The 17,500-nt window shown below is 30.6% G+C and overlaps 1 protein-coding gene across 1 annotated transcript; it reads right to left on the bottom strand.

Moving 5' to 3' along the window:
- Positions 1–1,396, bottom strand: LOC133305357 (transcription factor MYB1-like). Its single transcript, XM_061505555.1, has 3 exons — positions 1,212–1,396; positions 950–1,079; positions 1–831 (listed from the first exon to the last, which is right to left on the bottom strand). The coding sequence occupies exons 1-3, from the start codon at positions 1,342–1,344 to the stop codon at positions 78–80; spliced, it is 1,017 nt and encodes a 338-aa protein (XP_061361539.1). The 5' UTR covers positions 1,345–1,396; the 3' UTR covers positions 1–77.
- Positions 1,397–17,500: the final 16,104 nt, after the last annotated feature.

The raw sequence follows: 17,500 nt of genomic DNA, 5'->3' as shown, positions 1-17,500 counted from the left end.
TGAAATAAAATGACTAAATTGGCAAACTTATTGGTGAACATATATTAATACAAAAGGACATTTTATTTAAGCCATTGTCATTCTCCCAGTCCTTCCTCACTGGACTCGAGGAACGAAGTGAAAGAACGAAGGTTGTTTGACACATTTGTCTCATCAGCAAAATTGCTTTGTGTCCAGTCCTTAAGAATTTCGTCAGAGAACACAGGAGGTTGGTCCGAACAAGGCGATAATAGCTCGGGGTTGTTGTTATTACTGTCACTGAAATTGCCCATATTTGAGAAATCCGAGTTGAGGAGATCAGATAAGCAAATATCACCCACGTTAAAGTCTATGAGCAAATCCGTTGAAAGTTCTTTGTGATCTTCACTTGGAAATGACAAAAACCCATCATCGTACATACTGGGTTCCATTTGGTTACTTACTGAATTAATGCTGGCTAAAGCATTATCCTCAAGCAATGGTGCCTCTGCCTCTGCCTCTGCTTCTGCTTCTGCTTCTGCTTCTGCCTTGGAGTACTTGTTCTGTAATTGCATTGATGAGTGAGGGAGTAATGGGTTTATGAATAATACCTTAGAGCACTTAGCAGCCTTTGTACGAACCACATGGGATTCTAGCTTTGGAGGAGATACTGAATGGGAGGGAGTGTTCATTGGGGTTAGTTGGTTCTGCTTTGGATTCTGTGTGCTCTTTCCATTGGGTTTAGCAGAGAGTAAACGAGAACAAGTACTCGTTTGGTGTCGATCTTTAACTTTTTTACCTAAATTGGTGTTCCAGTAATTCTTTATTTCATTGTCTGTTCGCCCTGGAAGCCTCCCAGCTATTAGAGACCATCTTAAAAAAAAAAAGGCAAAGCAATTAGTACCCTTCTGAATTTATGTCATGCCATAAAAGAAGAGATAGAGAGAAAAAAAATAAAAAATAAAAATGGAAGAATGGGTAAAGGTATAACCTGTTTCCCAGGAGCTTGTGAAGCCTGATGATTAGCTCTTCTTCATCTGAGGATATATTGCCTCTCTTAATATCAGGTCTGAGATAATTCAACCATCGAAGTCTGCAACTTTTCCCACATCTTTTCAAACCTGCATGGCCAACCACATACATATACAAGAAGCACATGCCTATTAATTATATATAATTAATATATAAAGGTTTTCATGAGAAATGAGACAACCAAAAATGAAACAGAACTTAGTCCTAACACATTATTCAACCTGCTCTTTTGGGAAGGTTTCTCCATCTTCCTTCTCCATGGACCCTAATGTACTCTGTTAAGATTTTGTCTTCATGAGCTGTCCAAGCACCTCTATTCAAACCCTCCTTTGAACAACAAGGGCTTCTTCCCATCTCTCTCTCTCTCTCTCTCTCCTTTGCTACTCTTCTTGTGTTGTTAGGTTCCACCTCACACTCTCTGCTGTGGAGAGTGTGTGTTTGGGAGCGTGAATACTTATAGCTTCATAAATTTTGGCGTGGTCCACTCGGAAAATGATTGCGAGGCAACAAGAATAAGTAAGTTAACAAAGATTTAAATAATTTACAAAAATTATGTTTATAAAACCCACGTTGAATTATAAATGGAGGCTTTCGGTTGCATATGCAGGTGGCATCATTTGTCGTCACAGAAAAATGTTAGCATTGGACAAAATGGTTCCTTCAATTCATAAATTACGTGCGGGGAAAATTCCGCAGAATCTGCTATTTTGTGAATGTGATGATATTAAAATGAAAATATCAATTGTTAAATTTTTTTTATGATCTTTTGTTGATTTTAGTTAAGCATATTACTGACTATATGTTATTTTGACTTTTTGGCTCGATTGATAAATTAAACTACATAATTAAGAAGTTTTAATATGATTGTTATAGTTTTAATAATAATAATAATAATAATTGTAACGCTGAAACGATATATGTGAAGATTGGTTTGAGCAATAGATCGATAAGATTTATAATCATCTTGTTACTCTTTGCTACAAAATGCTTTCAGAGTAATTGAAAATAAATAAAGATACAATTTTAAGGTTATATTACTCATGCTTTTAGTGAAATTCGAATTAAGCAGACATACAATTTTAAGGTTAAATTACGCAAGGTGTTTTTTTTTTTTTATATAATTTTATGAAATTTTTAGATAAGTCTTTATAATTTAAAATTCTTTAATAGTACTGTCACATATTTTTAAAAAATAATTAAATTATTTCCTATAATTATATTAAATTTTGTATTACGTCCTTATTAATTTACTTTATAATTAAGTATCTAAAAATTGAAGATGATTGTAAAGTTCCATTGATGAAGTCTAACATCTATCGATTAGTTTGAACTTATTTAGCAATTTTTAAAAATATTAAAAATTCATTGTAAACTCTTAAACTTATGTGAATCTATTTAAAAACTTAATAAAATTATATGATCAGCTTATAAAATAATTTAACAACTTTAATTATTTTTAACTACTCTCGTTCACTTTAATTACCACTCTTATTTTTTTCTCATATAAAAATTTATTGTAACATTCTACATATAAATTAAATTCACTCTTTCCCCACACCATAAAATAAAATAAAAAATAAATCACTCTTTCCATATTTTAAAACTATCTTTTCTCATCTTCCCTCTCTAGGAATACACTTAGCCTTGTGACTAGGGATGCAAATAAGTTGGGCTCTATGACTGAGATTGTGTAAAATACTTTAAACTTGGCCTTATTAGCCTTGTATAGGCCTAATATTATAAGTATGGGTTTGGGCTATTTGACCATTTTGCCCCTCATTAATTAATTAATAATCATTTTGCCTCTGATTCGAAACTATCTACCAATCTGCCCCTCTTTAATCGACTAACTTGAATTTTTAATCGACTAAATGGTTGTTGGGAGATTTAATCGACTAAATCTCCCTACTTAATCGATTAAAAATCATACTGACTTGTTTTCCTTTGTTGTCTGTTGGGAGATTTAGTCGATTAAATAGGGAGATTTAGTCGATTAAATCTCCCAACAGTCATTTTTGCCTGTTTTGACCATTTAATTGACTAAAAATGCAAAGTAGTCGATTAAAGAGGGGCAAATTGGTAGATAGTTTCGAATCAGGGACAAAATAATTATTAATTAATTAATAAGGGGCAAAAGGGTGAAAAAACTTATGGGTTTGCCTATATTTAAAAAATAAAAAATTTAACCTAAGCATGTTTAATTAAACCTATTAGACATTTAATAATTAAAAAATACTAAATTATAATTTAAAATCTTTACAATAATAATTTATTTATTTTATTTAAAATAAATAATATAATATATGACGACCTATAAACTTATAAGCACGACATATAAAAAAAATCTGTGGCCTAAATTTTAAATAGAATTTTTTTTAGGTCTGAGCCCATTATTATATGTAATAGACACAGTCTGACTTATGTAACCCGAGTCGTAGGCCCTATTAAATCGGCTATACTATTTATCTCCCTGAATTATGACATAATGAAACTGCCAACGAACATGCACACTGCTCTGCTTTTAATATTCCCAATCTTTCTACATATCACAAATAGGTTCTTCCCAATTTGATTTCTTTGGTTAAACTTTTCGATGAAAAATTTGCGTTTTTCTTTTTCTTTTTCTGATTTTAATCTTGTAGAAAAGAAAGAATTAATCAACTTTTTCTTGACACTCAAACGAAGATATTAAACTAAGATTAATATTTCTCGAGATAATTTTATCTCCTACATATTGTGTGAGATTCATGCGGAGCCATATAAAAAGAATAGAGAAAAAAAAATATAGCTCTACACACTTTTATATTTGTATAGAAAATAAAATTATCTCCTATAATATGAGAAATATTAATCCTTTGAACTAAGAAAAATACGTTTATCATAATGCATGAGATAATTTTATCTCATGCAACACATAAAAGGAGAAGAGAAAAAAAATAAAGTTGAGTTTTACTGACTTTTAATGTATGTATGAGATAAAATTATCTCATATAACAGTTTTATCTCATATAACACCAAAAAAAAAAATTATTTCATATAAGATATAAAGCAATATAGATATTTCTATTAAACTAATCTGCTTCGTTAAAATAAATGGGATAGAAAAGCCAAATTGAAACCAACATTATTATTATGATGACTTTAATTCTTCTCTTCCTTTTACCTAATTAGGTTATTCAAGTTGACTCTCGAACTGAATTTCTCACGAAGCTCTTGGAAAGTTTGTTGAAGCAGCCTCCTCTAACCTGTGAAGTGTGACTCACTCGTCTCAATGAGGGGTACAGATTGTCAATATTATTGGTACTGTCTGGCCCATAAGAGGTTTCAGCCGTCCACGTCCCTCTCTTACATTTATTGTCGATAAACGTTTCCTTCTATTGTCATTGTACGTTACAATGCGATTGTCCACTTCCACTTTCGGCTGATAGATTCTTACTAGTTAGTACTCCTACCCATAATAATTGATTCGAGTATTAAAGCGTTTGTTCTCCCTAATCACATGTTAAATAAAGTTTAAAACTTACGGTAACAAAATAATGTCAAGTGTGTTGGGAAATTTAAGTATGAATAAGTATAGTCTCATGTTAATTAAAAATAGACTAAGTGAATATGATTTAAGTGAAAAGATTCATATATTGATGAAAAATGTTATATTTATGAATTTTTTGTTTACAAACTCTTACAAACTATATTATGTCTGACCAGTCATACATTAATCAAGAGTGTATGATCGGTCATACTTAGTGTAATTTGTAAAAAAAATTATAAACGGATCATTTCTCTATATTTATTATCTTAAGATTTTTGGTTGTGTTACAGTATCTATAAGTCTACTTAATGTCTTTATTCACTTAACCCATTAATAATAGTATCTCCCTGTCATCATGAGTTTCTCATGCCCAGCAACAAAGAGAACCAATATGCGCCATCTATTTGAGTTTGATCACTATCTCAAATGTGACTAATTAAATTTTTAATGAATCGGCTGAAAATAAAATAAAAAAATCTAGATATTCCTACAATTATATAGTCATTATAATGTTGTATAACTTCAAATTATGGCGAGGTATTTAATAAGGGAATTGTTTATATTTAACATGAGATAAAACCATTTTCCTACACTCACATGTATATGAAAGAGGAGAGAGAATAGAGAAAAGAGAAAAAGCATAAATGAATCCCTCTAGGAATATAAATGGGCTAGGCTGGCCTATAAGAGCCTATGATCTAGTCTATATTAGACCAGACTTGACCTATTATAAATAGTCAAATAGAACAGACTTATACTCTTAAAAAAATTTATTTAAAAAACAGACCATAAATCGGCCAATTTATTAAATAAAATAAATAAAATTATTATTTTAATTATTTTAAATTATAAAATAATATTATTTTAATTATTTTTTAATTATTAAATATTTAATAAACTTAAGCAGACTAACATACTTATATCTGTAATAAAAATTACGTTTATCATGGCGCGCGCACATATACTGTATGCCTTACGTACCACTTCATAATAGTGAGAAATAACACTTGAGGGCTTGATATGATCAAATTTCAAACTAAAACTACAAGGTATTCAGTCTCTGAGTCAATCATTCCATTTAATTATGCGACTGACTTAGTCCATTCATTTTTAATGTGAATTTTTTTCACTTACACTTAAATTTCATGCAAATCTTATGATTAGATTAATATAAATGCACAAAACAATGGTCCAGAAACAAGTCACTATTTTATACGAATACCGAATCTGTTGAATATTGTGAAAGCTTCTCACTTTGAAATTTTGAGACTTATATTTTTTTATGAATTTAGTTTTGATAATAAAAATGAAAATTAAATTCTCAGGGTAATCATAGTTGCATACCAAATTTTTTTACACTATTTCTATTGAATCCGATAAAAGATTAATGAAAAAAGTGTGTAATAAAAATCATATGCAAATAATAATATTATTTTTCTTTTGTTGTAAATGGTAGTTACAAATTTCAAATAAACCGTTACATTTGATCATATAGAAAAGGTGCTTTGCACCGAATGTTTTTTTTATGTCCTCTCTAAGGTGGTTGACGAAGGTGTAAGAATTTTTCATATATAATAATTTAACATGAAGATCGATACATGTATGATAGATAACACAACACATATCAATTTTTATTCTGAGAGAAATTTGTGTATCTGATTGGGCCATCTTATCTACTGAGCGAAGAACCTTGATCTTACGGCTAGAGTCTTCTTCTCTATGACCTATTCCAAAATGGCAGCCTTCTGCGATGGGAGCATGTTGGCTCATGGGACTCAATCCCAATATAAATAGGCTAGAGAGGGAACCTAGCCAAATACTCTGAAAAGAGTTTGTGTCCACTGAGTTCACCCATCACAGAAAATCAGGGTCACACTAAAGCCTACACTGCTGCCCAACTAGACCCAATACCAACAGATGTCAAAAGCTCAACTCAACATGATCACAACAGGCTTATCAAAATAATACAATTAGAATATTTATTAACCTGATTAAATTTAAAACAGAAAAATAATTAATTAATATTGCCCACGTAAAAAAAAATTTCTAACAAGGTGTTTCTGTGGATGTTTTATTGGGAAAATGAAGGGTGTTGTAGCTATATAAACTCTGATGCTGAAGTCGGTATAATAAGAATAAGTGAATTCGATGATACATTTTAATCCCTAAATCTTAAGAAATTAGATGTATGAGTCTTTTTATTTATATGTTTTTATTTAGCTCATTTATAATTAAGGGATAATATATTTTACCTACTTTTTTTTTCATGTCTATCTTACATACCCATCTCTAGTATCGTTAGATCATAATTTCAAATAACTTTCACCATTTCTCTCTTCTTGAGATATTCTCTATGCTAGCTAGTTTTAGGGAATGTTACCATACCAATATTGGGATTCACACTTGAGTGAGAGATTGTTAGGTTATTTAAATGTGATGAGTCCCACATTAGTTAATAATGAGCGAAGTAGAGTGCATATAAGTAAAAAGAACCCATGAACTCAATACCTTAAGGTTTTGGGTTGAGATATGATGTCGAATCCACTTGCTAGTGTTGGGCTAGCTTAAACATTGGTGATTGTCCCCTGCCATGAGCTCCCCTTGGGTGCTGGTGTTTGTCTAGGAGGCTTGAGTATTTTAGGCCTAGGTACTCAGAGAGGGAGAGCAAATCAATGGTGAGTTTCATATTTGAGGGTGAGATTGTTGGAATATTCAAGTGTAATTGAATCTCACATTGGTTGATAATGGACTACAGCTATACCAACCATAACATGATGTCAGATACACTTGTTATATTTGTCTAGGAGGCTTGAGTATTTTAGGCCTAGGTACTCAGAGAGGGAGAGTAAATCAATGGTGAGTTTCATATTTGAGGGTGAGATTGTTGGAATATTCAAGTGTAATTGAATCTCACATTGGTTGATAATGGACTACAGCTATACCAACCATAACAAGTGTATCTGACATCATGTCACAACCTAAAACCTCATCACATTAGGTTCATAGGTCCATTCTGGTGGGATTGTGATATCTCTTCTCGAAGATATTTAATTAATCTAGTGGAATAGCCGTATGGGATTATGCATGGAGGAATTCTAAAGGCGGGACCAGGAGTATTAGGCAAGTGGTGATCGGGCGAATATACTACTGCTCCCCAACACATTGATTTTTAAATTTTCATAGTGAGAGGTTAGTACAAGATGAAAATGAAAGGTTGAGAAGATTTCTAACAATACTTGCACGTGAAATTCAAGACTTTTGTCGTGCTGTAGTGTATGATTGGGCATTTTTAGGGAAACATGTAGAACCCTGTGACATGCTGAATTAGTCCCTATTTATATGGCATTTTACCCTTTGTAATTTGGCTTAACGGAACTATTTTGTTTCTTCTAACAAACGCGTCATGGTGGTAGAAACTATGTTTGCGTTCGATGTAAATAGTGATAGTATAAACAGACCAGCATAATATAAATGATTGAATCATAAAACCATTTTGTGTGTCATTAGATATTTAATGAGCAATGTTCAAAATTAAAAGTTTTATAATATTGTTTAAAAAAATAGTTTTATAATATTCATGGATGTAACAATATAAAATTTATTTAATAATCTTTATATTGCATATTGTTTTATACACAATTAAATTAGAATAATGAAAGGACAGGCCGGAGTTATTGGTTTCTTTTTTAGTTGTTGATAAGATTCTGTAATTAGGTTTAATAAGAAAAAAAATAAAAAAATTATGCTTTCTCTTAATTAAGCAAAATACATTTTTTTTTTAATTATATTGTGTTGCTCCTTGGCTTACACATCGTGTTTGTTTTATGGTTCTGACCAACTCAAATGTCTTGTCTTGAAAAATATCTTAAACAAACAAACTTTTTTAAACTTATGCAAAAGTGAATTTAGAAAATATATAGTATAGAATAGTAAAAGAAAATAATCGAACTCTCAGGTATATCATCTTGATCGAGATTGATGTGGAAAAAAAATCTACGAGTTTCAAGATTATCAATGAAAAATTGTTTTTTTTTTTTTTTTAACGCAGATTTTATTTTTTGAGACTTAAGTACAACTAATTAACAATTTTCCTCCCCAAAAACTAGTTTTAAAATACATTTTATATGTTTCAGATTCTGGTGCCAAACTCCTCAAAATACCGTTTGACTCCAAAAATCTCCCAGGAACTGATTTTGGACTGCAGCATATGAACATATTCGCTATCAGAGAAAAATATGAAGGCCACTGCCACAATGTGCTTTTAAAGGATTTCGAATGTCTGCGGCTGAAGTCGTGGTTAATCAAAAAAAAATAAAATTAATTGAGCTATCTAAATTTTGATAAAATCACTCATATAGTTAAACTGTTTTACGGATAAGATCTATGTCTATTTTCCTCGACGGAGGTTGTATGTCAATATAGAAATGATCATAGTTAGACAGACATATAAATCTAAGCTTGATAGGAGAGTCACCATAAATGGGTTTCAGGTGACTCTTAAGGTTGTGTTTCGACAGCTTAATAGCAAAGTGAGTGAGTGTGTAAAAGTTCACTCCTCAATAGTAATGTGGGATATTTATAAGGAAAGAGTTATATTTATAAATTTTTTGTTTACAAACTATATACTCTCGGAAGTACACTCGGTTACACTATGTATTTTTTGTAATATATAGTGTAATTTATAAAATTTTATAAAAAATATTTGTAAATTGATCATTCCCATATTTATAGATGGCAAAATTTTTCTATTGATGAGTGAGAGATAGTGTGTGAGATAACATTTGTCTCTTCTACGAAATACATGTAAGAGTATAACCTATTTGATGAGTTTTAAAAACTAACCCAATGGACCGGGGCTATGTGGCCGGTCCAGAAAAGTATAATCGTAAATATGTTATAAATAACCTAATTTAAATTGTTATTTAGGACCAACTTTAGATTTTTGGTTACTAAGTTAATCATGATATTATAATTAATAATTAAAACAAATTAATAACAACCAATGAAAATTGACTCAATTAGAAAGATTGAAACAACCTTTGACAAAGAAGGTTGAATGACACTCAATTATTATTTACGTAGAAGATTTGAATGACACTCAATTATTATTATACACTCTCTTTCTTTGTTTTCTAATTGAGAAAAGTGTGTGTGATTTTAAATGACACAAATTGTGTCATTTTTTTTTTTTTGGTACATCAAATTGTGTCATTTCATAGATATAAAAAGGTGTGAGTCTCACTGAAAAAAATAAAAAAATAAAAAGATGGTCTCATATTGCCCCTCATTAATTATTTAATAATCATTTTGCCCCTTATTGCAAACTACCTACCAATATGCCCCTCTTTAATCGATTAAATTGAATATTTAATCGATTAAATGGTCAAATTAAGATTTAATCGATTAAATATTCAACTTAATCGATTAAATCTTCCTCTTTATCAGAAGAACAACCTTATGCATGGGAGATTTAATCGATTAAATAGGGAGATTTAATCGTTTAAATAGGAAGATTTAATCGACTAAATCTTCAAGTCAACGATTTTTGCCTATTTTGACCATTTAATCGATTAAATTTTTGGCTTAATCGATTAAAGAGGGGCAGATTGGTAGATAGTTCTGAATAAGGGACAAAATGGTTATTAAATAATTAATGAGGGGCAAAAAGGTGAAAAGACCCTCATTTCTTTGTGTATATGAAATGATCCAATTTATGTTATTGAAAATGATACACACTTTTCTCTTTCTAATTTCCCTTGTACTCAGACTAAAAAAAACAAGAATACGACAGAGAAGCATCATTCTCTCCATTTTTAGTTGCCCGTCACTAATAACTTGTATGAATATTAATGGAGAAAAAAAATATCATTTTAAAGGACACAAGCTTGTATCTTTTTAGGTGATTTACACAAAGTAACCGATCATACTTTGTGTAAATCTAAAAAGTTACTTTTTTGTATTTCTCTCCAATCACATCGCTGACGTATAAAGTGAAAAAAAAATAACTTTTCAAATTTACACAAAGTATGACCGGTCATACTTTGTGTAAGTGACTAAAATAATTCAACTTGTATCCTTTTAAATGACATACACTAAACTCATATTAATGAACTTTAACGAACCATTTAAATGCAAGGCATTCCCTGTTGTTTCTATATATACGTGCTATGAAGCACCAACACTTTAAAATTCCTGACGTGTCGTGTCCGACACTCACCAACACTCCAATACTCGTTGTAAAGACTCAAAAAGGTTCAAATGTTACGTTGCGTTGCATTTTGAGTTCTAACTATTAGATTTGTTGGATTACGATTACTATTTTATTGAGTTTAATATAAACATTTGCGATATCTTATGTTTCTTTGTAAAATTGATGGGTATTATAAGTTTAGTTTTATCTTTTTGTTAAATTATTGAATATTAAATATAATATACACTACTTAAATTAAAAATATTATATAATATCAAAACGTGTCCTAACGTGTCGAAATTTAACATTTTTTAGAATTAACGTGTCGGCGTGTCGTGTCGTATCTCGTGTCCTGTGTCGGTGTCGGTGCAACATAGTATACGTGTGTAGAGCGATTACATTAATCCAAAAAAAAGTGATTACATTAATACAAATTCGAAAACTCTTATTATTAATTATTGATTCTATCTGCTAGTATAATCAATAAATAATAGATGGTGAGAGCATTTTAAGACTTACACCCGAATTCAGTGGAATTCAAATTGAATTCCCAAAACATAATAATGAAGAATAGATTTAAGAGATAAGGTTAAGATAATTAACCGATCATAATAAAAAAAAAATCATATTTTAACTGGATTGGATCAATTTTCAGTTTGGTTGGTGAAAACCGATCCAATCCAAATCAATCTAATATATTATATATTTATTATTTTTGAAATTCCGCTAAGGCCCTTTTCCCTAATTCAGTAACCCTTGCTCAATTATTTCCTTAGTTTCGAACACTGGAATATACTATTCCTAAATTCACACCCAACCGCACCACGTCTTTTTTATTTAAAGAAACCACTTTCGTTCCAGAATTTAGAGGCTCCTTCCACCGCGTCGTTCCCCTCGAATAGAGAGAAAGATTGTGACTTGAAATCTTGTTGTTTTGTAGATTTGGAATCTTGAATGTTATTAATAACAAACTATAGTTTTTCATTGTCTATTATTCTATTTTAACTCTTCACGAGTTTTAAGTTTTGTTTTAGTTTGAAAACTTAAATTTTTCAGTGGTTTGCAATTTTATATGGCTTCATTTTGATATAGCTAGTGATTTGTTTGTCTGAAATTTTAGATTTTTTCAAAAATCGAAAACTGATCCAATCCAAACCGAATAAAGTTGGATTGGATTAGATCATATTTAAAAAAAAAATTCAAATCGAATGGATGATTAAATAATCAAACTGAAGGAATTGAATTAGATGATTTTTGCTCCAAAACTGATCTAATCCAGACTGCAAACACCCATAGCAATGTCTTTTTATTTTTTTATTCTAAATTATCGTTTTCGTTTTCCAAACATACGCATAACATTAATTTAACTTTTTTAAAGATTTGTAACATTGAAATAATTGTTTAAAAATTAAAATAACATCAAAATAGTTTAAATTGACAGACGACATTTTAACATTTTTTTTTGGGTATAAATCATCCGTTATCGGACCGTCAATGAGCAGTGACTAATATGGATTCGAGCCGGGTAGGATTACAAAGGCAACAAAGCTCTCTCTAGTAAGTTTTACCACAGTTGCATACTTAGAACTTAAACTTGATATCACTAATTAAGCTGGAATAACTTCTCGCCAATTAATCCATGTTACTTTGAATCTATAGAGAATATATATCACAAATTTCTGAAATAACAAATTGATGTCAACTGTATTACTTGGTAAATATGTTAAGTGTATATTTTTTTTTAAAAAAAAAGTAGTTTATCATTATTATTATTATTATTATACGGTTATGTCAGTTAGTTTTGGATAAATTTTACCTCCTTAAACAATCCACCTTCCTAATTTGGTCAAAGACAAATTATTTACGCTCATACTAAAGAAATTTACAAGAATATTTCTTATAATTTTACTTGAATAATTAGCATAAAATTCGAATATGTAAATTTATGTCTACCTAGCTACTTAATATTCAATCCGTATTTATTTGAATTTATTTCTGTCAATCTATGAATCTTTAAGACATAAAAGAAATTTAAAAATAGAGCGATGAATGATCTCATCAAAATTAAGATAGCTCTCTGTCTTTAATAATAATAAACACCAAAAACCATTAGGAGCAGTCTAATGATCGATGAGGAGTTTAGATAATTTATATAAGAATATAAATTCCAAAGAAATTGGAACGCACGCAATGGAAAGCCTCATATCTTCAGGGGATCCCTGTTGTCTCTGAGACACGTACTTTGGTCCTGCCCCGACTCACAATTACCCCATATGGTCATAGAACCTTCCATAGTTTCTGTGATACCAAGTTTAATTTGGTCCATGACGCATGAATTGCCCTGATTAATTATTGGCTTAACTAGAAATGGGTTAGGCCGGCCTACAGGACCTACAACTTAGCTTATATTAGGTGAGACTTAAACTATTACAAATAATAAAATATAATAGGCCTGGACTTTTAAATCCATTTACAAATTTTTTTTGCAAATTACACTAAGTACGACCTGTCGTACACTGCATGATTAAAGTATGACCGGACGTACTTAGTGTAGTTTGTAAGAGTTTGTAAATAAAAAAGTTTGTAAATATAACCTGCCCCTTTAAATAAACCTATTTAAAAAATAGGTGATAAGCTTTTTTATACATGTCGGGCCTATAAACCTATAGCCCGGCCTATATTATATTATTTATTTAAAGAAAATAAATAAAATTATTATTTCAATAATTTTGAATAATAAAGTAATATTATTTTAGTTATTCTTTTACTTGTTGAATGTTTAACAGGTTTAAATAGGCTAACAAACAGGCTTAGGCTAAAACTTTTATTTTTTAAATATAGTTCAGATCAAACTTGTAATTTGGAGTCTACATACAGGTTAGATCCAATATTTTTTATACTAACCTGATCCATTTAAATGAGAAGCTAACCTAACCTATTAGGCTTTGACATATATTGTCTCATGAATGCCTGACTTTGAGCATTGCAACTGCTACTCGCCTACACATTTCAAAATAAATCAGAGGTGGGTTCATTTTGAGTTTTGAAATTTATGTATGTGGGCTCCTCACAAACATAATGTAGCCACTATTTAGGACAATGATTAATTATTTTCCAAGACCCCAAATATATGGGGTATGATTTATGAGCAATCTGAGCGTTTGAAAGAAGATTTGAATGACATTCAATTATTATTCTACACTCTCTTTGTTTGTTTTCTCATTTCCCTCAGGCTCAAACTAAACAAAACAAAACAAGAATACGACAGAGTAGCATCATTCTCTCCTCCATTTTTAGTTGCCCGTCACTAATAACTTGTGTGAATATTAATGAACTTTACCGAACCATTTGAATGCAAGCCATTCCTTGTTGTTTCTATATATACGTGTGTAGAGTGATTACACTAATACAAATCCGAAAACTCTTATTATTAATTATTGATTCTACCTGCAAGTATAATCAATAAATAATAGATGGTGTAAGAATTTTAAGACATACACCCAAATTCGGACAAAAAAAATTGATATATTGTATTTTATATAAAAAATTGTGAATTTATGGCTATTTTATAAATAATTACATATTTATTGTACAATATCACGTCCAATTTAGGCGTCACCAATCACGCCTAATTTAGACGTCACTAAAGAGAAAGTCACGCCTAATTTAGGTGTCACTCATCAGGTGTTGACACGTGTCACATTTTTTTTTTTAAAGAATTTAATCGTAAAACTTCTGAAGGCTATAACTTTTGACTCGAGTATCCGAATCGGATAATTTTTTTTTGATTCCACATGACTTTTTGAGATTTACGCAATGACACCTCATTTGGCATATTTTATCTCTCACAAACACAATTTGAATTTGCAACAATGAGACTTTATCTTAGAAGTCGTGGTCTGAAATTAATGATGGCAATTTATACCGATATGATAATAAGAACTCTTACCTTCATTATTATTCTATTTATATTTAATGATTCATATAAATTATATAACTCATCAATTTTATTGATCTTTTTACTATTTTTATTATGCATGTTCTCTTATTTATTTTTTAATAATTTAACACACTATTAGGATTTGGGAGTTTAATCAAATATAATTTTTTTTTATAAATTATATTATCTCATTGTTTGGGGCATGTTATTGTCATATTACTTTTCTTTTTATTTTATATTAAACTACATTGTCTCTCGCTGTTATAGAAATAAATAAGGGAAATGTTATAATTACTATTTTTTTTTCATATTACTTGTTATTTCTAAATCTTAACCGTTAATTTTCGTCAATCTAACGATTATAATTTATTGGGTCACACTTATTAATTAATTATTAATTATTAATTGATTGGGTCACATTGTAACGATTATAAGATAAAGTCTCATTGTTGCAAATTCAAATTATGTTTGTGAGAGATAAAATATATGAAATGAGGTGTCATTACGTAGATCTCGAAAATTTATGTAAAATCAAAAAAAAATTACCTGATTCGGATATCCGAGTCAAAAGTTATGGCCTTCAGAAGTTTTACGATTAAATTGTTAATTTTTTTTTGGAAAAAAAAAAATGTGACACGTGTCAACACCTGATGAGTGACGTCTAAATTAGACGTGACTGCCTCTTGAGTGACGCCTAAATTAGGCGTGATTGGTGACGCCTAAATTGGGCGTGATATTATGAAATAAATATGTAATTATTTCCAAAATAGCCATAAATTCATAATTTTTTATTTAAAAAACAATAAATCAATTTTTTTCCCCCAAATTCGGTGTAATTCAAATTGGAATTTTCCTCAAAAGCGCATGGACATTTTTACCAAATTGCTCCACAATATAATAATTATGAAAAATGTTTACCAGAAAATTATTACAATGCAAAAACGTAAGGGTTGAAAGCTTAGAATATAATTTTTTTCCTCACTGTAAAAAACCTTGAGGTCATCACCCCAAAAGCTAGCGGTGAGAGTGTCCAAGGCCTTATAAACTCCACTTGCTCATACAACCAATGTGGGACTATATATCTCAACACGCCCCCTCACGCAAGAGCCCTTTGGACTGGAAGCGTGGAATTGCACAGGCCCAATTTATGGTTTACCTTTTGTGCTTTTTTTACCTTTTGTGCTTTTTTTTATTTTAATTCCACTGTAAAGTGGGAGGCGGTGAGTGCTCGAGCTCTGATATCATGTAAATAACCTTGGAATACACCACCCAAAAGTTAGCTCAAAGGGGGTGGGAGTGTCCAAAGCCTTGTATACTCCACATTAGTTGCTCATACAACCAATGTGAGACTATATATCTCAACACTTAATGTCTAGCGTGTTGGATTAGAAAGATGATGCAAATTTTTCAATGAGTACGGTCGGGTCACCGGGGTTAAAAGTATTGTTTGAATTCCCAAAATCGAAATTTGATTATTAGAGAAGTATCTTTATAGAGATCTTTTACCTTCAACACACCCAGATCTAAAAAAAATGATGCAAACTTGTTAGCATATGCTCCAAGATATGTTGAGATAAAAGATGTCCCTATCAGAAAAGATGTTGAGAGAAAATGTGTGATAATGAATAGGTAAGAGAAAAAGTAAAAAATAAAAAATAAAAAATAAATAAAGAGAAAAAGTAAGATTTGAACCATATGTTTTACGGCAAAGCGACGAGGAAGCATCATGATTGAGTATATGTGAATTTTTCTAATTGATGAGACACAAAATGGTAATGAATAGGTAAGGCGCTTATCGATTTCCACTTTACATGAGGAATTTGTCGCACTCTTTGTTCGGTTTGGGTAGATTGTGAATGTATGACAGAAAATCAGTGATAAATTTAGGATCTATAAACTCGCGGAGAACTACAAAAGAAACACCGCAAGGGGGAACAGATTACTATATACCATGAGGGAGACACATGGACAAATGCGTGTGGTGTTAAAAGAGTAGGGTTCAGAAAATATATATGAGAAGGTCAAATAATAAATGAGGTTGATCTATAGGTGAAGAGTTGTAATATTTGAGATGTTGGCTTATCTTAATCTATTACTATATGGTTATTAGCCCATGATATGAAACCCATGAGTTGGGTTTACGACACTCCTGTTGACCGGTAATTGTTACACACCTACACCTAATTAATTAGAAAATTTACCCTTCGAAATGTGAACTTCTTTAAGTCGTAAAGCGATAGTCGAGCAGTATTATTACCAAAAAAAATCAACATAATGAGTATTTCTTACAAGCAGGTAGGAAAAGAGGCTATATAGCGGGCAAGGCGAAGACGCAAGGTCGAAGAGACAACGACAACGTGACGGAGCTGTCAGATGGAGGGCTACATAGTTGCAGGTGCTTCCCATTGCTATGGCGGCAATGCCGCAATAGTTACAGTGGTTACCGCAGAACATACGTGTATCAGCCACTATTTGTTGAATTATTTTATATTTATACATTGATTTTATTTGGGTGCTGATTTTTACATGCATGAATTTATTATGCTATTTATAGTATTAATAATTTATAATAGCATGTATATAAAATAAATTATCAAAATTAATTTAAAAGAAAAATATGCAAACCAGTAATTAAGGCTGTATTTTTGTGAGTCACGGATTTGAATTCAAAAATAAAGAAAATAAAAAATAAAAAAGACAAAATAAATTGTAAAAATGAGACTAAGTATAACTATCTCGCCAGATTTCATGGGAGTGATTTATGCAGATAAATAAATTACCGACAGCTTAACATCAATACCCCTAACAAGTAACAATAGTTAAGCCAAAGTCAATGTTATTGACGATTAAG

The sequence above is a fragment of the Gastrolobium bilobum genome, unplaced genomic scaffold, assembly GCF_033153095.1.
Source record: "Gastrolobium bilobum isolate Gb01-03AN ecotype WA unplaced genomic scaffold, APGP_CSIRO_Gbil_v1 utg1221, whole genome shotgun sequence".
In the NCBI taxonomy this organism is placed as follows: Eukaryota; Viridiplantae; Streptophyta; class Magnoliopsida; order Fabales; family Fabaceae; genus Gastrolobium; species Gastrolobium bilobum.
The sequence above is the reverse complement of the archived record's forward strand: the minus strand, read 5'-3'. Positions and strand labels throughout refer to the sequence as shown.